A 19,476-nucleotide genomic window follows, 5' to 3' on the forward strand; every position below is an offset into this window, starting at 1 on the left:
TGGTTGCTAGTCAAATAAAGTGCGCAAGCCAGCAAACGAGCATCAAAACTCATGTTTTCGGAATGTGGCAGGAATCCATAATACCCACAGAATTTTTGGATTGGGAGGGAGACGCACAACCCAATAATGTTCTGTGTTGCAAAATGTTATAATTAATAACTAAATAGAGATTTTATATTGGAATAAACTACCGATACAGTTACAGTGTGTGGAATAGTTTATCGATTTAAATGCATGTACTGTGAAATGTGAAGAATACTATTTACAATCCCGTTTGTTGAGATTTGGACCTTCTCAACCACCGTACAATAGAATATTTGAACCCCTGAAAAGAATTCGTTTCAAGCTGATAGTAGGTTTACTATTTAAGAATATATTTTTAAAAAAAAAAAACCGTCACACAATATTTGTATTATTTTGTTCGAAACAATACCAGTCCATCCGAATAATTTATCAAATGCTTACGAGTATTTTTTTTTTTTTTTAAACAACCCGGAAATTAAACCTTTCACCTCGGCGGTCACGCATGAGGTTGGCGGGCGGTCGTTTGACTGTCTGTTAGTTTCAATCTTTTCCCTGCCCTTACATTCCTCAAATTAATTACAAAACTTTTTTTCCCACGACAATTCACTAAATAGGCGGAGTCATTGTCTTTCGGGTAAGATAACGACCTCACTCAGAATGGCGCGTATTAACTCTTAAGCTACGTTAGCATTCATGCTAACAGTTTCGTGAACGTTCCTTGCAGTCAGTGAACTTTTCATCAACTTGTTTCGACCAGTTTCACGTCAGTCACGTAAACTCGATTTTAAACACCAAGTGACGTGCACAACACTGTGCGTATTATTATTAAATGTCTCTGTTAGTTTCGTCGGCAAGTGGCAGAGGGTCTGAAGTCATGCCGTCCATCGCCGGAGCCGGCAGCCCCGCCGCTGCTCTCGTCGAAGCGCTCGACAGCTCGGCCCGGCTCGTCGACAGACACCTTCAGGACGACCGCTGCTTCCCGGACCTGTCGGAGCTGCTCAGCGTTCCCTCACACAGTAAGTCACGGTGCGGGATGCAGCCAAGGCAGGAGCGTCTGGAAGACGTCAATGACGCTCCATGCATAAGTAATAGTGCAGATATATATTCACAAAAACAAACTACAGTGGTAAAAGTAGAGTCCATGATTCAACTTCTGTACTTAATGTAAATTTGGCACATATGCATGCATGTTTTTAAACAAATAGCAGATAGCGTTGACTCGTTTATTTTCAACCATATCAACAATGTCCAAATCTGTGTGTGAAATATGAATATAACTGCACTTAGAGGTTTCATAAAACATTCACCTGAATAAATGTTTGAATAAAAACAAAGTTATTTAAGCTCCATTTTTTTTGGGCTATTTAGACCTCCATAGAATGTCTTAACAAGGACTTTGTGTAGCTGTGTCTATTTAATTTCAAACAACACCCGAAAAACAACGTGTGACCCAGTTTTGTATCCGCTTTGGTCATATTTGGCTAAGACTGCCTCTTTCCTCTGATTGGTTGCCTCTGTCCTCTAAAGCAGTGATTTCCAACCTTTATAGAGCCAAAGCACATATTTTACAATTGAAAAATTCCACGGCACGCCAATAAAAGTAAACGTCACCAAAAATGGATCGATTAAGTACTGTATGTACTTCCTGCCATCTAATAGAAGAGGATTTTTTTGTTCTGTCCGTCATTGTGCCTCACTGGCATAAATAGATGAATAAAGAGACATTATTTCTTGGAATGGATGGTTTTTTTTTATCAATTATATAAAATTGGATACCTTCCCACGGGACACCTTAAGAGCGTTCACGGCACGCTAATGTACCCCGGCGCATTGTTTGGGAATCACTGCTCAAAAGACCCATTTGTGAGGGCACGCGTTGACAGTGCCGAATCGGGAGCAGTAAAATATGTGATCATCTTTGCGGGATACGTCGATTATCTTGGAAAATGCAAATTCAGAAAAGCATGTGGAACCCAGGAAGAAATGGACTGTGGAGCTAATATAACATCCCAAATGTTAGAAAAAAAGTTGGCTTAGTTTTAGGCCTTTGAAGATTAAATGCAGCTGTATTGATCTTAAAAGACAAATACAACTGATCTGTCGCCAGTGCTTATTTTACATACCACTTGATCAAGTCCACATATGACACTCTTAGAATTACTGCGCCCATGACTGGTAAAGGTGGAAGTTGTCATTTTTTTAGGAAAATGCGTGGTTATCTTGACATTTTAACCATTGAATATTTAAATGAAACAAATGTATCAAATGTTAACATGCCGTCTTGTGCCATTAGATATACCGTCCCTCTCCGGAGTGTCGGACATGGACTATCCCCTTCAAGGTCCGGGTTTACTCAGCGTGCCCGACCTGCCGGAGCTCAGCGCCGTGCGCAGGGTCCCGCTGCCGCCGGAGCTGGTAGAGCAATTCAGCCGTATCCTTTAGTTTGAAAATATGGCAATTATTATATAATTTTTTTTCTCTCAATTAGCACAATTGTGATATGTGTCAGGGCCTCTCGGACCATTTCATTTATTTATTTGCAAAAAAAAATGTTTCTGATCCATCCATTTTCTGACTAAATGCCTAAAACTGTTTAATGGCACTCCCAGTTCAAGTTACTTTCAAAATAAACAAAACTAGCAGAATACACTTTGTGGATTTAAAAAAAAAAAAAAAAAAACGACGTTTAGCCTTTAGTCAACTTTCCTAATGCTAACATGAAACAGCATATATATCCATTCATCCCTTTTTTATTCCGCTCATTTAGATATTTATAACGCTTTAAACAATGTATATTTGAACGCAAAAGGTACAGTCACATAAATCGGAGTAGCAGTACTCACAATCATACTATATATTCTTGGGAGCTATAGCTTCCTGTCTTATACTGCCCCCAGGTGGCTGAGTTTGGCACACCAGAAGGAGCAGTATTCAATTTAGTCAGTGTGACAAAAATACTTTGTCATTACTGTATGTATGTTTTTATAAGGTGCAATATTGGAGAGTGCTGTTTTTCCTCATTAAAAAAAAGGACACTTTTTTATGACTGTCATGGATTAGTGGAATTTCAAATCAGAAAGTAGATTTCTGTTATGTGCCTCATCACGGTTGAATTAAATCTGTCTATGGCACATTTCTGTATTTAACAATGATTTATTACTAGTTAATACCACATTAAATAGATTTTTCGAGATTTCTACGTTTCATCTGAACAAGGTATTCAGATATGCAGTTCAACTGCATGATGGGAGTTTTCCCCGAGATTTCTCGGGCGTGGCTCACGATTGACAATGACATCTTCATGTGGAATTATGAGGACGGGTGAGTACGCTCCCGACAGACTGAGCGACTGACAGATGCAACTCGTATATGTGTGCGTGTGTTTTATTTTTATTTCTTTTTTTTTTTTTTTTGTGGCGATGCGGCACGCAGGGGGGATGTGGCCTATTTCGACGGCCTCATCGAAACCATTTTAGCAGTCGGGTTGGTGAAACCAAAACAAGGTACACATGAACACTTAAAGCTTTGTGTACGTTTTCAACGAGATGTTTAATTTTTGTTTTTGTTTTCGCAGGGATTTTGCAACCTCACATCCATTACCTGCTTGTGTTGGCCACGTCTGTGGATGTTGTCATCCTGGGATTGAGCTTCCCAAAGGGCCACGCTGGTGAGTTTGGGGTGGAGTGCGTTAGGCCTTCATCAGGAGCAAGGTTTAATATTTTTAAATTCCGACTTTAGCAGCATAAATTACTTTGATTGTAAGGTTTGCCTTTCATTTGATTTTATTTATTGTGTATTTTTTTTTTTTTATCTCAGGGCTGAACGACAGCATGTCGGGTGGCATGCAGCTGCTGCCGGACCCCCTCTTCTCCATCCCCACCGACAACACCTACATCCTCTCGGTCACCTCCACCGACCTGGGCCGCATCTTCATGGCGGGCAAGGACGGCTGCCTGTACGAGATCGCCTACCAGGCGGAGGCGGGCTGGCTGAGCCAGCGCTGCCGCAAGATCAACCACTCGAAGAGCTCCCTGTCGTTCCTCGTCCCGTCTGTGCTCCAGTTCTCCTTCTCTGAGGATGGTAAGAACAGAAGTCCTACATTGACAATATCATTTAGTATTTATTCACAAGCGCTTTTTTTTTTTCCTTTCCAGACCCAATTGTGCAGATTGCAGTGGATGACTCCCGCAACACCCTCTTTACACGCTCCGAAAAAGGAGTACTACAGGTATTACCCTTATTCTTTATGTGGCATATACTGTATATCTTTTTCAGGTGGATCAACTGGTAAATTTGTTATTATTATAAAACACATATAAAAACATTATAAATCTATTAAGAGGGAGAGGACCATAAAGCACCAACAGCACTCATCTAGCACGTACACGATCATGAACCCGTGTTACATAAACAACTGTGTTCAGTCGTTAAATTATCCGACATAAACCATCTTGGTGGCACGGTGGATCAGCTGGTAAAGCGTTGGCCTCACAGTTCAGAGGTCCTCGGTTCGACCCCGGACCCGCCTGTGTGGAGTTTGCATGTTCTCCCCGTTTCCTGCGTGGGTTTTCTCCGTCACTCCGGTTTCCTCCCACATCCCAAAAAACATGCAACATGTTGGACACTCTAAATTGCCCCTAAGTGTGATTGTGAGTGCAGCTGTTTGTCTCCGTGTGCCCTGCGATTGGTTGGCGACCAGGTCAGGGTTTACCCCGCCTCCTGCCCATTGACAGCTGGGATAGGCTCCAGCGCTCCTCGTGAGGATAAGCGAGGATAAACTCATGTTAAATGAGAATCCACCCACCTGCCATTATTCCGCGGCTCACAAAAAAATCTGCTTGGTTGTTGAATTACACTCTTGATTAGCGGTCCGGCACTCCAAAGTACAAAATATTCATACACAAACAGTGATAAGTCAGTTTTCTGAAACGTTTCCTTTAATCAGAAAAGCCATAAAATTGTAGTGATTGGAAGTCCACTTAAAAAAAAAAAAAAAATGTACCCTCTTTTCCGTCTGTGAGGTGTACGACTTGGGCGCTGATGGACAGTGCATGAGTCGCGTGGCTACCATGTCTCAAAGCAGCATCGTTGCAGCCGCTGGAAACATTGCAAGGTAACTCCGAAATCAAGCATATTTCACTTTGTCCATCTTTATTTGAGTACAAACACAAGCAAGCTCATGTTGGTCTTATACTGATCCTGTGTAGGACGATAGATCGCTCCGTCTTCAAGCCCATCATTCAGATCTCTGTAATTAGCCGATCAGAGTCCTCTGACTGTCACCTGCTTGCTGTGACACATGCAGGTAAAGAGGAAAAAGAAATGCTCAAATTGTACACCTAATTTTGTGGAAGTTTCTCTCTGTTTACGCTCCTGGCGGTATTATATTTCCACAGGTGTGCGTCTCTACTTCAGCACCGCGCCTTTCGCACCACCGCAACAAAGGCACACGCCGGCTCGGCCGTCCCTCCTCTCTTTGGTTCACGTGCGCCTGCCGCCGGGGTTTTCCGCATCCTCCACGCTGCAGAAACCTGCCAAGGTCCACAAGGCGCTGCACAGTAAAGGTAAACCCACAACATAGAGCTCGTGGTTTATTGAGCATCTTTGATTATCGTTGATAATCCCTGCAGGTATTTTGCTGATGGCGGCTTCGGAGACGGAGGACAACGACATCCTGTGGTGCATCAACCATGACTCATTCCCCTTCAAGAAGCCCTTGATGGAGACTCAGGTGAGATCAGCTAAGCAAATTTACCATTGCAGCATGACAACTAATACCTTGATGATAGGGTTGGGTAATCTTTTCCCACAGAGGGCCCCGTAAACAGCAATGCAAGGATATAGGGAGAAGATTTTTATTCTTCCCTTTTTCGTCTCTGTCACAATTAGTGCAAATATGCGAGTAATCCACTCTCCCCAAAATGGGTGTGTAAGTACGTATACGTGCTACAACATAGCAACAAAGTACTAAAAACAGATAGGATCATAAAGTGTTAACTATCATGCTTCCAGCTACAATTATAAGCATGTTACATAAACAATTGTATTCAGTACTGGTAGTTAAATTATTCATCGAAAACAAGCCACCTTTGCATGAGGCTCATCAATAGTATTTATTATAATACTAGCTTGACTAACATCCCAATCATTAAATGCGCTTTTGACATTTACATGCAATCGTAAATGTTAGGGAAAAGATGCAAGTTATAATAGAATAAATGAGCTGGTTGTAGCAGCAGTGAGAGAAAATCAGGAAAAACTGACGCCAATTTCAATTTTGACTTTGCGAGAGGCGCATTTAGTGACAACCAACAACAAAACGGGACCTCTTGAAGGCAGATGAAGAAGGAATAACAATTAAACGTAACTACAAAAGTCCACCAGATGGTGCCAAAGTAGTACTTTGTTTGCAGACCAAAACAGCAACGATTTCAAGATTTTCAGTTGAAAATTGAGGATCGGTCCCCCCAAAAATGCACAGATTTGTGAATGCTGAACAACAAATGTACGGGAATTCACTGTATTTTTTTTCCCCAACTATGCCATTGAACAGTTAAAAAAAAAAAAAAAAAGAGCTGCAATCACCAAATGGCGGCCCTGCTCCATCACGTTCTATTGACCTTTCCTTTATATAATGTAGCTTGTTTAACCTCCTTTGACAATACAAGGATGCAATCATGCTCGATAATGAAGTCCCTTCTCCATGTAGATCATGTCTAATGTTGACGGACACACATGGGCTATAAGTGCCATCAACGAGGAGAGGCCAGCCAGGATTTGCACTCCCCTGAACAAGGACCTCATCCCCGTCACCGATTCGCCTGTGGTCGTCCTGCAGCACAACATCCCCCCGCAAAAATTTGTCCTCCTTTCGGCAAAGGTTTAAAGCTTGCCGGCGTGCAAGATGCAATATTTAATCCCGGTTCAGAATGCTAACAAAAGATTCGTGCTCTCCTGTAGGGGAGTCACATCTTCCAAAAGCTGCGTCCCGCGGATCAGCTCCGTCACCTGCTGGTGAGCTGTGCGGGAGGAGAGAGCGAGGACATCGAACGCTTCTTTAAGCTACACCGGGTATAAACTTTTTTTCCTTTGGGACAGGAGACGTGTGCACGCTGAGAACATGTTTCAACGCATCTGTTGCTTTCAGGAGGAGCAGGCCTGTGCCACAGCCTTGATCCTGGCTTGTTCGAATGCCGCATGTGATAGAGAGGTCTCGCAGTGGGCCACCAGAGCCTTCTTCAGGTGTGATAACACAAAGATACACATTCTCCACACTTGCATGGTACACCGCTTTCATAAAAGCGTGTTTTCTTATGCTGCAGCGTAGTTTTACACCGCTACAAATTGAAATGAAGGTACACGGTGTTCTCAGTATTTGATGGACTCGCGATCCTCTGACTGCGGTCTAATGAGAATTCGTTCTCGTGGTGTAGTCTGTCCATCACTAAACCTACGTTTATGCCTCAGTAAAAATCCCAAAGGCTCTGTGGGGTGACTATCGGACTTGGCCGGTTGGTTTGAGACCGAGGCTAGATAAAGAGAGAAAATAGGAGGCAGGGGAGGGACGAAAGAATAATGGGCACAACAGCAGCTGTATCAACAACAGTCGTAGTCTAATGATGGAAAGCAACAACAGATCAGTGTGAAAGCACAAATTCAGTAGAGGAGAGAGCGAAAGACAAAGAGTGAACATGTTAGTAACATATTACATAGATGGTAACGGGGTGAGAAGGCTATAAGGGGGTGGGAAGCTTGGTGGATCAAGGCATAACCGTGTCGTACATCCATACCCAAACCAGGGTGCCATTGTTTTGTTAATTCTACGTACGCGTCATCAGATACGGAGGAGAAGCACAGATGAGATTTCCCGCAGCTATGTCACCACCCAGCAACGTCGGACCCATGATGAGCTCCCCAGCACCCGGTGAGTGCCTTCTCACGGGATGACGGAACGTCGCCCGATATTCAAATACTGTATGATTTGTTTCATCCACCAGGCATTTTGCCTCCACCGCTGGCCACACCCTTTGCTCCAATGCAGTCCGGGTCCGCCCCCATTACCCCGATGTCTGTCGGGCCAGAGGTGATTTTCTCCGGGAAGCACAATGGTATCTGTGTCTACTTCGCTCGCATTCTCGGGTCAGTATGTCCCCAACCACCCGTCCCACCCAATGTGGTGTCCCGGTATCAACCAGTGTGGAGAACTCAAGTTTTGTCTCCCCCCCACCACCTCCCCACCCCCCTGGTTCAGAAACATTTGGGATGGAAGTCTAGCAGTAGAGAAAGCCATCAGCAAAGGAAGTCAGACTGTCAGTATTGTAAGTATAATTTGCAAAGTGCATTTTGGTCCCCTTAAAGGAGCTTTATTGTTTTTTGAGGGAATTTGGCAATTTTTCTAGCTCCTTTATTGACTTGAAAATCAACAAAATAATCAATAGAATTCTCAATTCTAAAAGTATCAATAGCTGCAGCCCTAACTTTAAGTCTTCACGTACACATAAATACACACAGAAATAGGCAATAAGTCGGTTTTCTTAATGTGTCCCCTTTAAAACTGTCGTAATGATGTCAATCTATCCTCTTGTAAACACTCATCATCATCAGTTGGAAAGCAGCGTTGCTTCATTTCATCTGGAGTTGGTCCTCCGCGAGCTCTACGGGTTGAAGGAGTTTCTGGACAAAAACTCTCAGTTCAGTCCATCTTCTCTGAGCGGCTCAAGGTAAACTTTTACTCGCGCACATTGAAAGAATTACAGTAGCTACAGGCTTTAAAATGTACTGTAAAACAAGCACTGATGGAAATTTCTTGTCGGCTCACCGTTTTGATTGTTTCCTTTTGTAGCTTCAACTCCCCCGGCAACCTGCAGCAAAGACTGCTGGGATTTATGCGGCCGGATGGCGCCAGCTCCCAGCAGGTCCAGCAAGAACTTCAGAGGAAATATCATAGTGAGTATTGAGAATGATGTTGACAGGCTACAAAGCCTGTTTTGCTCCGTATTGTAATTGCTTTGCGCCACTGTAGGCTACAACATTAATCATAAACGCGTATCTGACTGTAAAATGTGATTCTTGTTTCCAGCCAAGGCTCAGGTCTATGAAAAAGTTTCCTTGCAGAGCATCCAGGCGCTAGTGCACCGCTCCTATCAGACTTTAGCCCTCTGGAGGCTTCTCTGCGATCATCAGTTCAGCCTCATAATGTCGGAACTGCCCAAGGTAGCATTTACACAATCACTCTAACCTCCACTTTTACGCTGCCGCTTTCTTAATATGGCTCCCGGCCGCTCTTTTTAGGAGTTTCAAGAGCAGATGAAGGGAGCGACTTTCAAGGACGTGGTGATCCGGGGCAAGGAGCTGTCGGGAGCCCTGGTCACGGCGCTCATTAACATCTACATTAAAGATAACGCGTCCGTGGATGCCATCAGCAATCACTTGCGGGACCTCTGCCCGCTGCTCTACAGCACGGACGACAGCGTCTGCTCCAAGGTAAATGGCACCGCCGACAAATTTCAAGTTTGCGTTCTTGTTGACACTTTTTGTGTTTACAGCTGTCTGTGTTTGATTTAGTTGCTTCCTCTGCTGGTTGCTGTTAAGTCGCAACCTCCATTTTGTTCTATACACGTAGCATATTTACACAATACAGCTGTGTTTTGCACTGCTCTGACGCGTATGCAAATTCCGTCAAAGGGGAATTGTGTCACCTGAATTAATCATTTCGCCTTTTGCATCAACAAATAGTTTCATCATCCTCCTTTTGGGATTTGAAATCTTGTGTTCTTTCACTCAGGCTAACGAGTTGTTGCAGAGCTCCAAGCAGATCCAGAGCAAAGTCGATAAAGAGAGAACCCTGCGAGAGTCACTTCGTCTCTACCAGCAAATCAGTCAGCACACCGACCTACCGCTGGTTTGCTCCCAGTACAGACAAGGTAGCCAGTAACCGGATGCAATTGCTATCACTGCTTATGCCCGCCATGTGTATAATTGATGCAAACGTGCTTCATCTCAGTGCGTTTCTACGAGGGAGTCCTCGAGCTGTGCCTCACCGCAGCTGACAAGAAGGACCCCCAGAGGCTGGGCCCCCATTTTTACAAAAATGGAGAACCTGAGGAGGACCAGGCAGGACAGCTGGCCTTCCAGGAAAGGTAACATTAGCAGTAAAATTATACCATTTCATTTTATTGATCGTAAACTTTTTTGTTACAAATGATCTATTTATTTATCTGTGCCAAAAAAAACTAACAGAGTCACACATGAAGAAACAATTATGCCTATTAGCACTTTACACAAATGGTATTAAGTTATTACCCTCCCAACTGGTTTTTGTCCCTGACATTTTCCCATTCGCACCCCCACCCTTGATCCCCCGGCAGGCTATCATGTTACAAGTGCATCACGGACACCATGCAGGAGCTGGTGAACCAAAGCAAAGCGGCCCCTCAGTCCCCCAGCGTCCCAAAGCAGCCTGGGCCCCCCGTCCTCACCTCGGACCCTAACATGCTGAGTAACGAGGAAGCGACCGCCCACGTGAGTGAGAAATGCGTGTTTGGTTGTGCGCGTCTTTCGACAATTTTTAACGAGAACCCCTTTCCGCCGTAGTTTGAGCAGATCTTCGGCCTCGCCCAGAGGTCGCAAGACGAGCTGTTTCATATCGCACTGTACAACTGGCTCATCCAGGCTGATCTGGCGGACAAGCTGCTTGAGGTACCATCTGTTTAATTAGGGTCAGAGCACCAGGGGGTACTTCCTCAGTACGGCCCTTCGGGAAGTTCAAATAAATCCGACAGTTTCACAGAGAAAAACTTAAATTGAATGTGCATACAGGTATACTGAAAACATGAAAGTAAAAGGTTAATTGGGCCTTAAGAACCAATTTTTGGTGAATTCCAGGGCTCGTACTTTGACTAGCTCCTATTGAGCTAGGTCCAAATAATTCAAAAGTATGTGTGTGCGGTGCATATCTTCAAAACGTGAATTGATTTTCTCATCCTCTGTTGTCCAGGTGAATTCGCCATACCTGGAAGAGCACCTCATGCACATGATCAAACAGGATCAGAGCAAGGTGCACAACATGGACCTCCTGTGGCGCTACTATGAGAAGAGCCGCAACTTTGGCAAGGCCGCCCATGTTCTGGCCCGGCTCGCTGACATGCACAGGTTTGTGAACGCGCTACCCTGAATCATCATGATGATGATGATGATGATGATGATGATGACGTGATCTTTGTACCATCATCTATGTTCCCTCTCTTCTGTGCACACACAAAGTACGGAGATCTCACTCAAGCAGCGCCTGGAGTACTTGGCCCGGGCCATCCTGTCTGCTAAGAGCTCCTCCTCCATCTCCGCTCAGGCGGCGGACGGCGAGTTCCTCCACGAACTGGAGGAGAAGATGGAGGTACGGTTTGGACTGTCTTGAGCCCGTCAAATTAAAGTAGTGGTGTAGGCCCTCACCATTTTCCAACCAGTGTTGTACAAATCACTTTTAAAGTAACTGACTTGTATCACAAATCATCTTTCTCATTGAAATGAATAGAAATGCCATCAATCCGTTCCGTTCGCCCCAAAAACACCAATGAAATTCTTTGTGACGTGTTTTTAACAAGAATAATAGCACTCCACAGTATGGTACTTCATAAAATATACAGGTAATAACAGAATTTAAAAGAATGTAAGAAATGTAACCGTGTATTCATCCTGGTTTCATGTTTGAACGCAGTCCATTGACTTTATGCTGCTCCTGGTGTGTGCGCCTTGGCTAACGAGAGTTCAGTGCATACATAATACTGTATGTAGTAATAGTGTAGCAGTTTTTCACAGGGGATAAATAATACATCCCTTTGCATATTTTTATGTCTGTTCAAATGTTAGTTGCCGAATGTTTATAACTTATGCGATGTTGATGTTAGCCTATCCAACTGTTACCCTAGTTGTAAAATCTACCCAACCGTGTAATGCCGCTCTGCTGTCTTCTAGCTGGTGCGCATCCAGGTCCAGATTCAGGAGACGCTGATGCGACAGTACTCCAATCACCCTTCAGTGAAGAACGCCATCTCTCAGTTGGATTTAGACCTCATGGACATCACCAAGGTAACGCGTGACGGGTTATTAGCATCTTCTCCCTGTGGTGTACAGTGTGATTTTGCACAAGTCGGACAAAAGATTGATGATTGTACGGAAAATTGCCTATTGTGGCTGGGGGGTAAAAAAAAAAAAAAAAAAAGTGGCGGCACATAACGTGCCTCCTCCTGGTGGGGGCATGCCTGAGATCATAATTTTTTCACGAGTCATTCTTTTTGTGAAATTAAAAATAATAATAATAATGTTACCTTACACTTGTATAGCTGTTTTTATGATACTCAAAAATGCTTTACAATTGCACATATTCCACAATTATACCCTCTTAGTGGTAAGCCTTTAGGTGTCCTGGGGCAGTCTGAGCGAAGTGTGGCTGCCATTCTGTGCCTACAGCCCCTCCGACCACCACCTGAAATCCAACTCCGGTTGGAAGTTTTCTTGCTCAGGGACACGACAATACAAACCGGTGGCAAGGGCGTGCAGTTTCCTCTGCGTCACGCCCTCTGCAAAATGCATTTTGGCTCAACAAAAGTTGTTCAGCACCTCTTTAGGCAGCGGGAGTAGTTTGAAAATGTCATGTGTCCCGCGTTGCAGCTCTACGGGGAATACGCTGACCACTTCAAACTGTCCGAATGCAAGCTGGCCATCATTCACTGCGCAGGACACTCGGATCCAATCCTGGTGCACTCGCTGTGGCAAGAAATCATTGAGAAAGGTAACCAACCGCTTACAACACGCACAAAAAAAAGGTCGTATTTCGCTGTCATCGTTATTTGCTGATTTGTTGCTGCCTATCTTTTCTCACAGAATTGGCAGACACGGTGGCTATGAGTCCCGTGGACAGGATGCGATCCCTCAGTTTGAAGCTGGTGTCGCTGGGCAGGATCTACGCGGGAACGCCGCGATATTTTCCATTAGGTAAGCATTTATTTCTCATAGCTGTGCAACTCGGGTTGCGTACGGTAAGTGTATTCCTTGGTGGAGTTGTGATGCTGGCGATTTAATTCGTAGTGGTACAATTAGAATAATTTCTCACCCCCACGAGTGATCAGTTTTCCTTTCATTACAAACAGCTTGTTCAAACGTGTCCTCTCTGTGGACTCGAACCAGAATTTTGACTCCCTACAAGCGCAGTGTTAGGACTTTTGTGTGCGTGTGTGCTTTGTAAAAAGTGTAAAGTGGGTTGTGTGTATGGGTGTTGATGTTTAATGTATGTTAAGTGTGTGTGAATTGTTTTTTTTTTTTTGTGTGTGTGTGTGTGTATAAAGCGATATGCAAAGTGTGTGTTGTGTTTAACGTGTGTATGAAGTGTTTTGTGAGGTTTATGCATGTCTAAAGTTTGGTTGTTGGTGTGTAGTGTGTTGCTTTTGTAAAGTGTGTGTGTGTGTGTGTGTGTGTGGTGTGTGTGTGTGTGTGTGTGTGTGTGTGGTGTGTGTGTGTGTGTGTGTGTGTGTGGTGTGTGTGTGTGTGAAAGAGTGAAGCAGGGGTATCAAACTCATTTTTGTCACGGGCCACATTATACTTGCGGTTTCCCTCAAAGGGTCCTTATGGCTGTGAAATGATTAAAAAAAATGTAACCGCCTCATCGTATTTACAGATTAAATTTATGAATTAGTTTTGGAATCAGAAATCAAGGGTAATGGGTTTTTCCAACTATTGTTGTTTGGTCACACAAAAATGCTTGTAATAGCTCAATGTCGCCATTTATGATTTGACAATTTGAAATTTTGGTCGAGATTTGAAGAAAAAAAATACACGTGATTTGCCTCCGCGGGCCACATAAAATCATGCGGTGGGCCAGATCTGGCCCCCAGGCCTTGAGTTTGACACATGTGCTGTAAAGTGTAAATGGTGGTATGTAATGTGAGTGTTGTGTAAAGTGTGTGTTTTGTCAAATTATGAAGTGTGTGTGTGTACCGTGTACGTTGTGTGTTTGTAGAGTTCCTGGTGAAGTACCTGGAGCAGGAAGTGTGCCGCCTAAACTGGGACGTGGGCTTCGTCACGTCCACCATGCAGGAGATCGGGGTGCAGCTCCCGCGCCTTCTGGAGGTCTACGACCAGCTTTTCAAAGCCAGGGTACAGGTCTCAAATCACGTAACTGCTCACAGTTCATAGTCATATTTGAATATAAATAGCACATTTGCATAAACGTCCCTCGTAGGATCCTTACTGGCAGCGTCTAAAGAAGCCTCTGCACTTGGTGGAGTGCATCCACGTCCTTCTGTCGGGTTACGTGGACGACCCCAGCAGAGTGCCCACGTACGACCGGTAAGCCGCTTCGCTAGCAGTTCCGATCGTGGCTTCCGGAGGGTGCTGAAACGTCAGAGTGTCTTGTCAGTAACCCTTTTTTTTACACTTGCTAATCATGTTTGAAAGAAAGGTGATGTGACAAAAAGTACCCGAATTTCCGGCCTACAAGTCATGAATTTTTTCACACGCTTTCAACCCTGCGGTTTATGCGGTGATATTTACCGATAAGTTTTATTTCAACTGGCCGCGTTAGCGCGGTGCTAGTGTTAGCGCTAGAACAGGGCTAGCGTTAAACTCTTTCTGTGTACCGTCTTTCTTTGTAAATATCTCGTGTTTCAATGTGGGTTTTAATGTGGGCACTCGCAGCTTTCACACAGCTGCGGCGTAGTTATGTACCAAATGGTATTTCCTTTACAAATGTACTCTGTGAGGCTTATAATCAGGTGCGCTCTGTAGGCCGAGAATTCCGGTAATTGATCACTTTTTAAAGCTATTCAGAAATTGATTTACATTTTGACATCCTCAACATTTCTCTTCTTAAATCATTTATTCTCTTTCCAAACTCCAGCTCCGACTTTATTCTCGTAATATTGAGAAAATGTACTATTTGTTTCTCGGGTATACTACCTTAGTATTACTTTAGTTTTATGACTTTAATCTATAAGATAATAAAGCTATTCCCTGACACAATGCAACTTTATTCACAAAGGTACAATCTCAAAAATAGATATTTTTCCCCCCTCAAAATTTAATTTTTAGTCTAAAAACTTTAAACAAGATTTTAAATGTACAACTACCGTAATTCCCGGCCTACAGAGCGCACCTGGTTATAGGCCGCGGCGCTAGCATTATAAATGCTTTCTGTGTATCGAAGCTTATAACCAGGTGTGCTAACGCTAGTGCCGCACTACGCTAACCCCGCGCTAACGCTGGCGCCACATCACCATAAGGTGCAGGGTTGAAAGGGTGTGAAAAAAGTTGCGGCTTGTACGCCGGAAATTATGATACTTTCTTTTTTTGAAAATAAGACTTTATTCTTATAGTATTATGACTTAAATCTCGAAAGACTGTTTATCTTGAAAGTAAGGAAAACATTTTCCCCTCCATGCTGTTATTTTATGTTACTTTATTAAGCCGGGTAACTCCCATCTACCAAAATTTAACGGCAGCTCCATCCAATCTATCGCCAACGGCCAACAAAATTCTTTCCCCTCCGCCTCAGGCGCCGCTTCACCAACGTGTGTCTGGACAACATCTGCGGCTACCTGGTGGAGCTGCAGTCCCTCAGCCCCAACGCCGCGCTCCAGCACACCATCGGCAACTTTAAGTCTCTGCAGGGCAAACTGGATAAACTCCACTGACGTCCGTCGTCGCTCCCTCCGTCGCCTTTTAATCGCTTAGCTGGTGAATCCGTCACCTTCGTACGACGGAGGCGGGATTCAGGTAGCGGTCGGCATTACACGATACTCACGAAAGGTTAGAGATGAAATTGCAGAACCAACCCGAAATGAACTGTTCGACGTTTGAATTCAAAGGTTTCGAGAAGGTCAAATTGAATTTTGCTGTTAACGTTTATAGTGCGTTTTAGGGTTATCCTGAAATTTCCCTCCAGAGCCAAAGATTCCTCACTTTTTGTAAGTAAGTAGTGCATCTTATTGTTTTTTTTTTTTTTTTAAGTCAAATGCCAAGTACAGTATGACTTTTCGTGACACCACTGTGCTCGGATATGTGACACTAAGGAGACTGAAGAAGCAGGTTTTTATAACTTATTTCATGCTTAATCGTGTTCCAAAACACAATGGTAAAGAGTTTGTAAATATAGTACAATGTACTCCTACTACGCTTTTACAAGAAGAAACGGCAGACATCTTTTTTTTTTTTTTTCCTTCTTTTTGACAGTGTACATAAAAACAATTTGAATATTTTTATAACGTGTTCGTGAGGCTGTTTTTCCACTTTTTGGAGCGCTATTGCTCGCCACATTAAAATGGCGGTCGCGTTGTTCGTAATGCGATGCCGCAGAGGGACGTCGTGTCTTTGTGTTTGTTTAATTATGTTTAATTAAAAACCGCACTCAAGGCCTTCCCGTTCAGTCATCACACAATGGAACGCTTAAATTGTTGTTGTCTTTTCCTTCCAATTAGTGTACGCGCAATGTTTATTTTCGCCTTTTGGAAATAAAGAAGTTTGGACTTGACGTTTTGTGGGTTATCATCAATACAGAAAGTGTTTAAAAAAAAAATGCATTGTTATGATACAAATTTATTTTGTCCACATAAAAACAGGTGCAATACATTGAGTATTACGGGAAGCGCAATCCATAAAGCATTTGGGTGATTACAATGAACAGAAAACATAACTGTCCTAAGAAATTAAAATGTTACGTAAACAATTTTTAATCTCAAAACAAAGTAGCAATTGCCACTCAGAAAATTGTTTTTGATGTTCCATGATATGTAGTTACTTAGATATTCATATTTCTCATGGAGAAACCCTCTATACAGACTTATTTTTCATTTTCTAATTTATTGAGATGCGCCTGTACTAACCACAATGTTGTAGTAAGACATGAAAATTCTTCAATGGATTGAATATTAATATGAGTAAAGTTTTTTTTTGGGGGGGGGGTGGTCATTTGCATTGGTGTGCAATTTCACATAATGAAGTGTTTCATATTTTGATGACCTTACAGTTCTGCTGGAAATTATTCATGCATGTTCGCCTCGTCCCTGCATTAAATGGACTCTAAATTGCCCCTAGGTGTGATTGTGGCTGTTTGTCTCTACGTGCCCTGCGATTGGCTGGCGACCAGTTCAGGGTCCACTCCTCTTTGATGACAGCTGGGATTGTCTCCAGCACTCCTGCGACCCTCGTGAGGATAAGCGGCTCAGAAAGGGGATGGATGAATGATTTTAACAAGTGTACTCTATCCGTCCATCCATTTTATTTGCCACTTATCCTCACGAGGGTCGCGGGGAGTGCTGGAGCCTACCCCAGCTGTGAATGAACTGGTTGCCAGCCAATCGCAGGGCACATCGAGACAAACAGCCACAATCACAACTAGGGGCAATTTAGCGTGTCCAATTAATGTTGCATGTTTTTGGGATGTGGGAGGAAACTGGAGTGCCCGGAGGAAACCCACGCAGGCACGGGGAGGACATGCAAACTCCACACAGGTGTGGCCGGGATCGAACCTGGTTTCTCAGAACTGTGAGGCCAACCCTTTACCAGCTGCTCCACCGTTCTGCCTCAAATGTACTTTACCGGATTAAAAAAATCAAAAGTAAGGTTCTGCTTTCTGTTCCATTATACAAAGAATCAACATATATATATTTTTTTTTACCACTTGTGGAAGCCTGCGTAGCATTTTTAGAATCGCTGATCTAATTATACGCCTCGCTACAATAATTTCTTGCAAAATTCGCCTTCGTAGCTCATCCACAGCCAAAAATAAAAATCATTATTAGCATCGCTGTTCGTTGTGCAGTTTTCGCCCACCCCACCGGTGTGTTGTCTATGTGGAGCCATAATCCAATTTTACTTGAGCAGATCTTAATTTAATTTTACTCTGTTCCTTTCGCAAGAATCGAAAAAAAATGACTAAGGGACATTATGAACCATATTTGCAGTTGAGATCCGCTCTAAATGCTTCTACCCCCCCCCCCTCCCTCTCTCACTCCCCCCGCCCCCTTCTATCTTTTGCACGAGCATGTGAGCTTTTTAACTCCGTGCAGGAATATGTAGGGGATGATGCAGGTGTAGGAGGCGGCGATGTAGCTGGCCACCTCCACCACCAGCGAGGAGGAGCGGACGCTGTTGGTGATTCGCAGCAGCAGATGAGTCAGCCAGCACACCAGGAACACGCCGGCCACCGCCACCACGCTTTTGGCCGCCCGCACCTGGGAGCTGGAGCTGGAACTGGAGTTGGGCTTGGATGGCCCATGTGGAGCCCCGGAGGTGTTGCAAGCGTCCAGATGGGAAGCAGGGTCGGGTGCACCTGTGTCAAGTTGGGTCGGCGAGGCGGCGTCGCGCACGTAAACCGTACCGTCTGCTCCTTCGAGAGCGCTGCGGTCCGCGTTCCGACTTCGGACGCGGTGCTGGTTCTTCAGCAACGTCACCACGATCTGGGCGCTGGCAAACAGCATCCCGGCGAGAGGCAGGGCGTTGGCCAGCGTCAGGTAGAAGATGTCGTAGGTCCATCTGGAAAGGGCGTCCGGGAAGACGTCCAAACAGTCCTCCTTGCTCTCGTTGGTAGCCTCCACGCTCACGAAGAAGAAATGCGGCACGCTGAAGGCCAGAGCCGTGGCCCAGCTGCCCGCCAGCAGGCTCAGCACCAGTCCGACGTTGTCCATCTTGACGGGGGCGCCGCCCCGCTTCAGGGAGCCCACCAGCTTCTGGTGCCAGAAGGCGCTGATGAAGAAGGTCGTGTAGATGCTGCTCGTCTCCGACAGGTCGGCGCAGAAGCGGAAAACGCCGCAGTAGGCCTGGCCCAGGAACCAGCGGCCGGCGAAGTCGGCGACGGCGTCGGGGAGGTCCACCAGGTAGTTGGTGATGAGGTTGGAGACGGCCAGGTTGATGAAGAGCGCCTCGTTGGTGCAGAGGTCGGACCCCTTGGGGGGCACGGAGCTGACGGCCAGCCAGTTGTTACCGACGATCCCCGCCAAGAACATGAGCGCTCGGATGATGGATTCGACCAACTCCTCCGCGTCCATGCTCGCCGAACACCAGCTGACGCACGGAAGGCCGACGATCATTCAGAATTTTGGACTTTAATAGACGAGCAGCAGACCCAACCCCCTCCCCTATCCTGAGAGCCGCTTTTACCCGAGGGACCCTCACTTTGTAATGACACTTACGAATCTGCGAGCAAATTACTGCTTCATGTAATCCGTTATACAAGTTAAAAGAAAAGCATCAAGAACAAGAATAACGCTGAAACTGGCTCACTTTTGACCGGTTTTAGGTCACAGCCATCAACTCCTTCTCTACCGGCCTAAGCACAAATATAAATTGAAATTGTTAACCCAGCTAAAATTTTTCTATAGAACATTTCTAAATAATTTCTAAAAAACTATAGAATTTTAGGACCCAAATCTAATCGAATTTCTATATAAATATTTTTTTTTCTGT

General features: G+C 44.5%; 2 protein-coding genes across 2 annotated transcripts; one reads left to right on the forward strand and one right to left on the reverse strand.

Annotated features, from left to right (window-relative positions):
- The first annotated feature begins 518 nt into the window (after positions 1-518).
- Positions 519-16,543, forward strand: nup155 (nucleoporin 155). The gene is given in 34 exon segments (XM_061801006.1): positions 519-658; positions 867-1,040; positions 2,318-2,455; positions 3,249-3,345; positions 3,457-3,527; positions 3,599-3,691; positions 3,841-4,104; positions 4,179-4,252; positions 5,046-5,137; positions 5,232-5,329; positions 5,421-5,588; positions 5,655-5,755; positions 6,734-6,904; positions 6,985-7,095; positions 7,172-7,266; positions 7,863-7,943; positions 7,945-8,163; positions 8,276-8,342; positions 8,629-8,744; positions 8,867-8,970; positions 9,104-9,237; positions 9,316-9,507; positions 9,809-9,947; positions 10,028-10,163; positions 10,392-10,545; positions 10,618-10,722; positions 11,021-11,175; positions 11,287-11,416; positions 11,995-12,108; positions 12,691-12,811; positions 12,904-13,014; positions 14,036-14,172; positions 14,258-14,364; positions 15,569-16,543. Coding segments are annotated over 33 exon segments (4,176 nt in total). The 5' UTR covers positions 519-658; positions 867-898; the 3' UTR covers positions 15,708-16,543.
- A 145-nt stretch (positions 16,544-16,688) lies between these two features.
- Positions 16,689-19,100, reverse strand: LOC133490662 (alpha-1D adrenergic receptor). The gene has a single exon (XM_061801009.1). It carries the CDS (start codon positions 19,098-19,100, stop codon positions 18,039-18,041), a length of 1,062 nt encoding a protein of 353 aa, XP_061656993.1. The 3' UTR covers positions 16,689-18,038.
- Positions 19,101-19,476: the final 376 nt, after the last annotated feature.

This window comes from Syngnathoides biaculeatus, chromosome 17, assembly GCF_019802595.1.
Source record: "Syngnathoides biaculeatus isolate LvHL_M chromosome 17, ASM1980259v1, whole genome shotgun sequence".
NCBI lineage: Eukaryota > Metazoa > Chordata > Actinopteri > Syngnathiformes > Syngnathidae > Syngnathoides > Syngnathoides biaculeatus.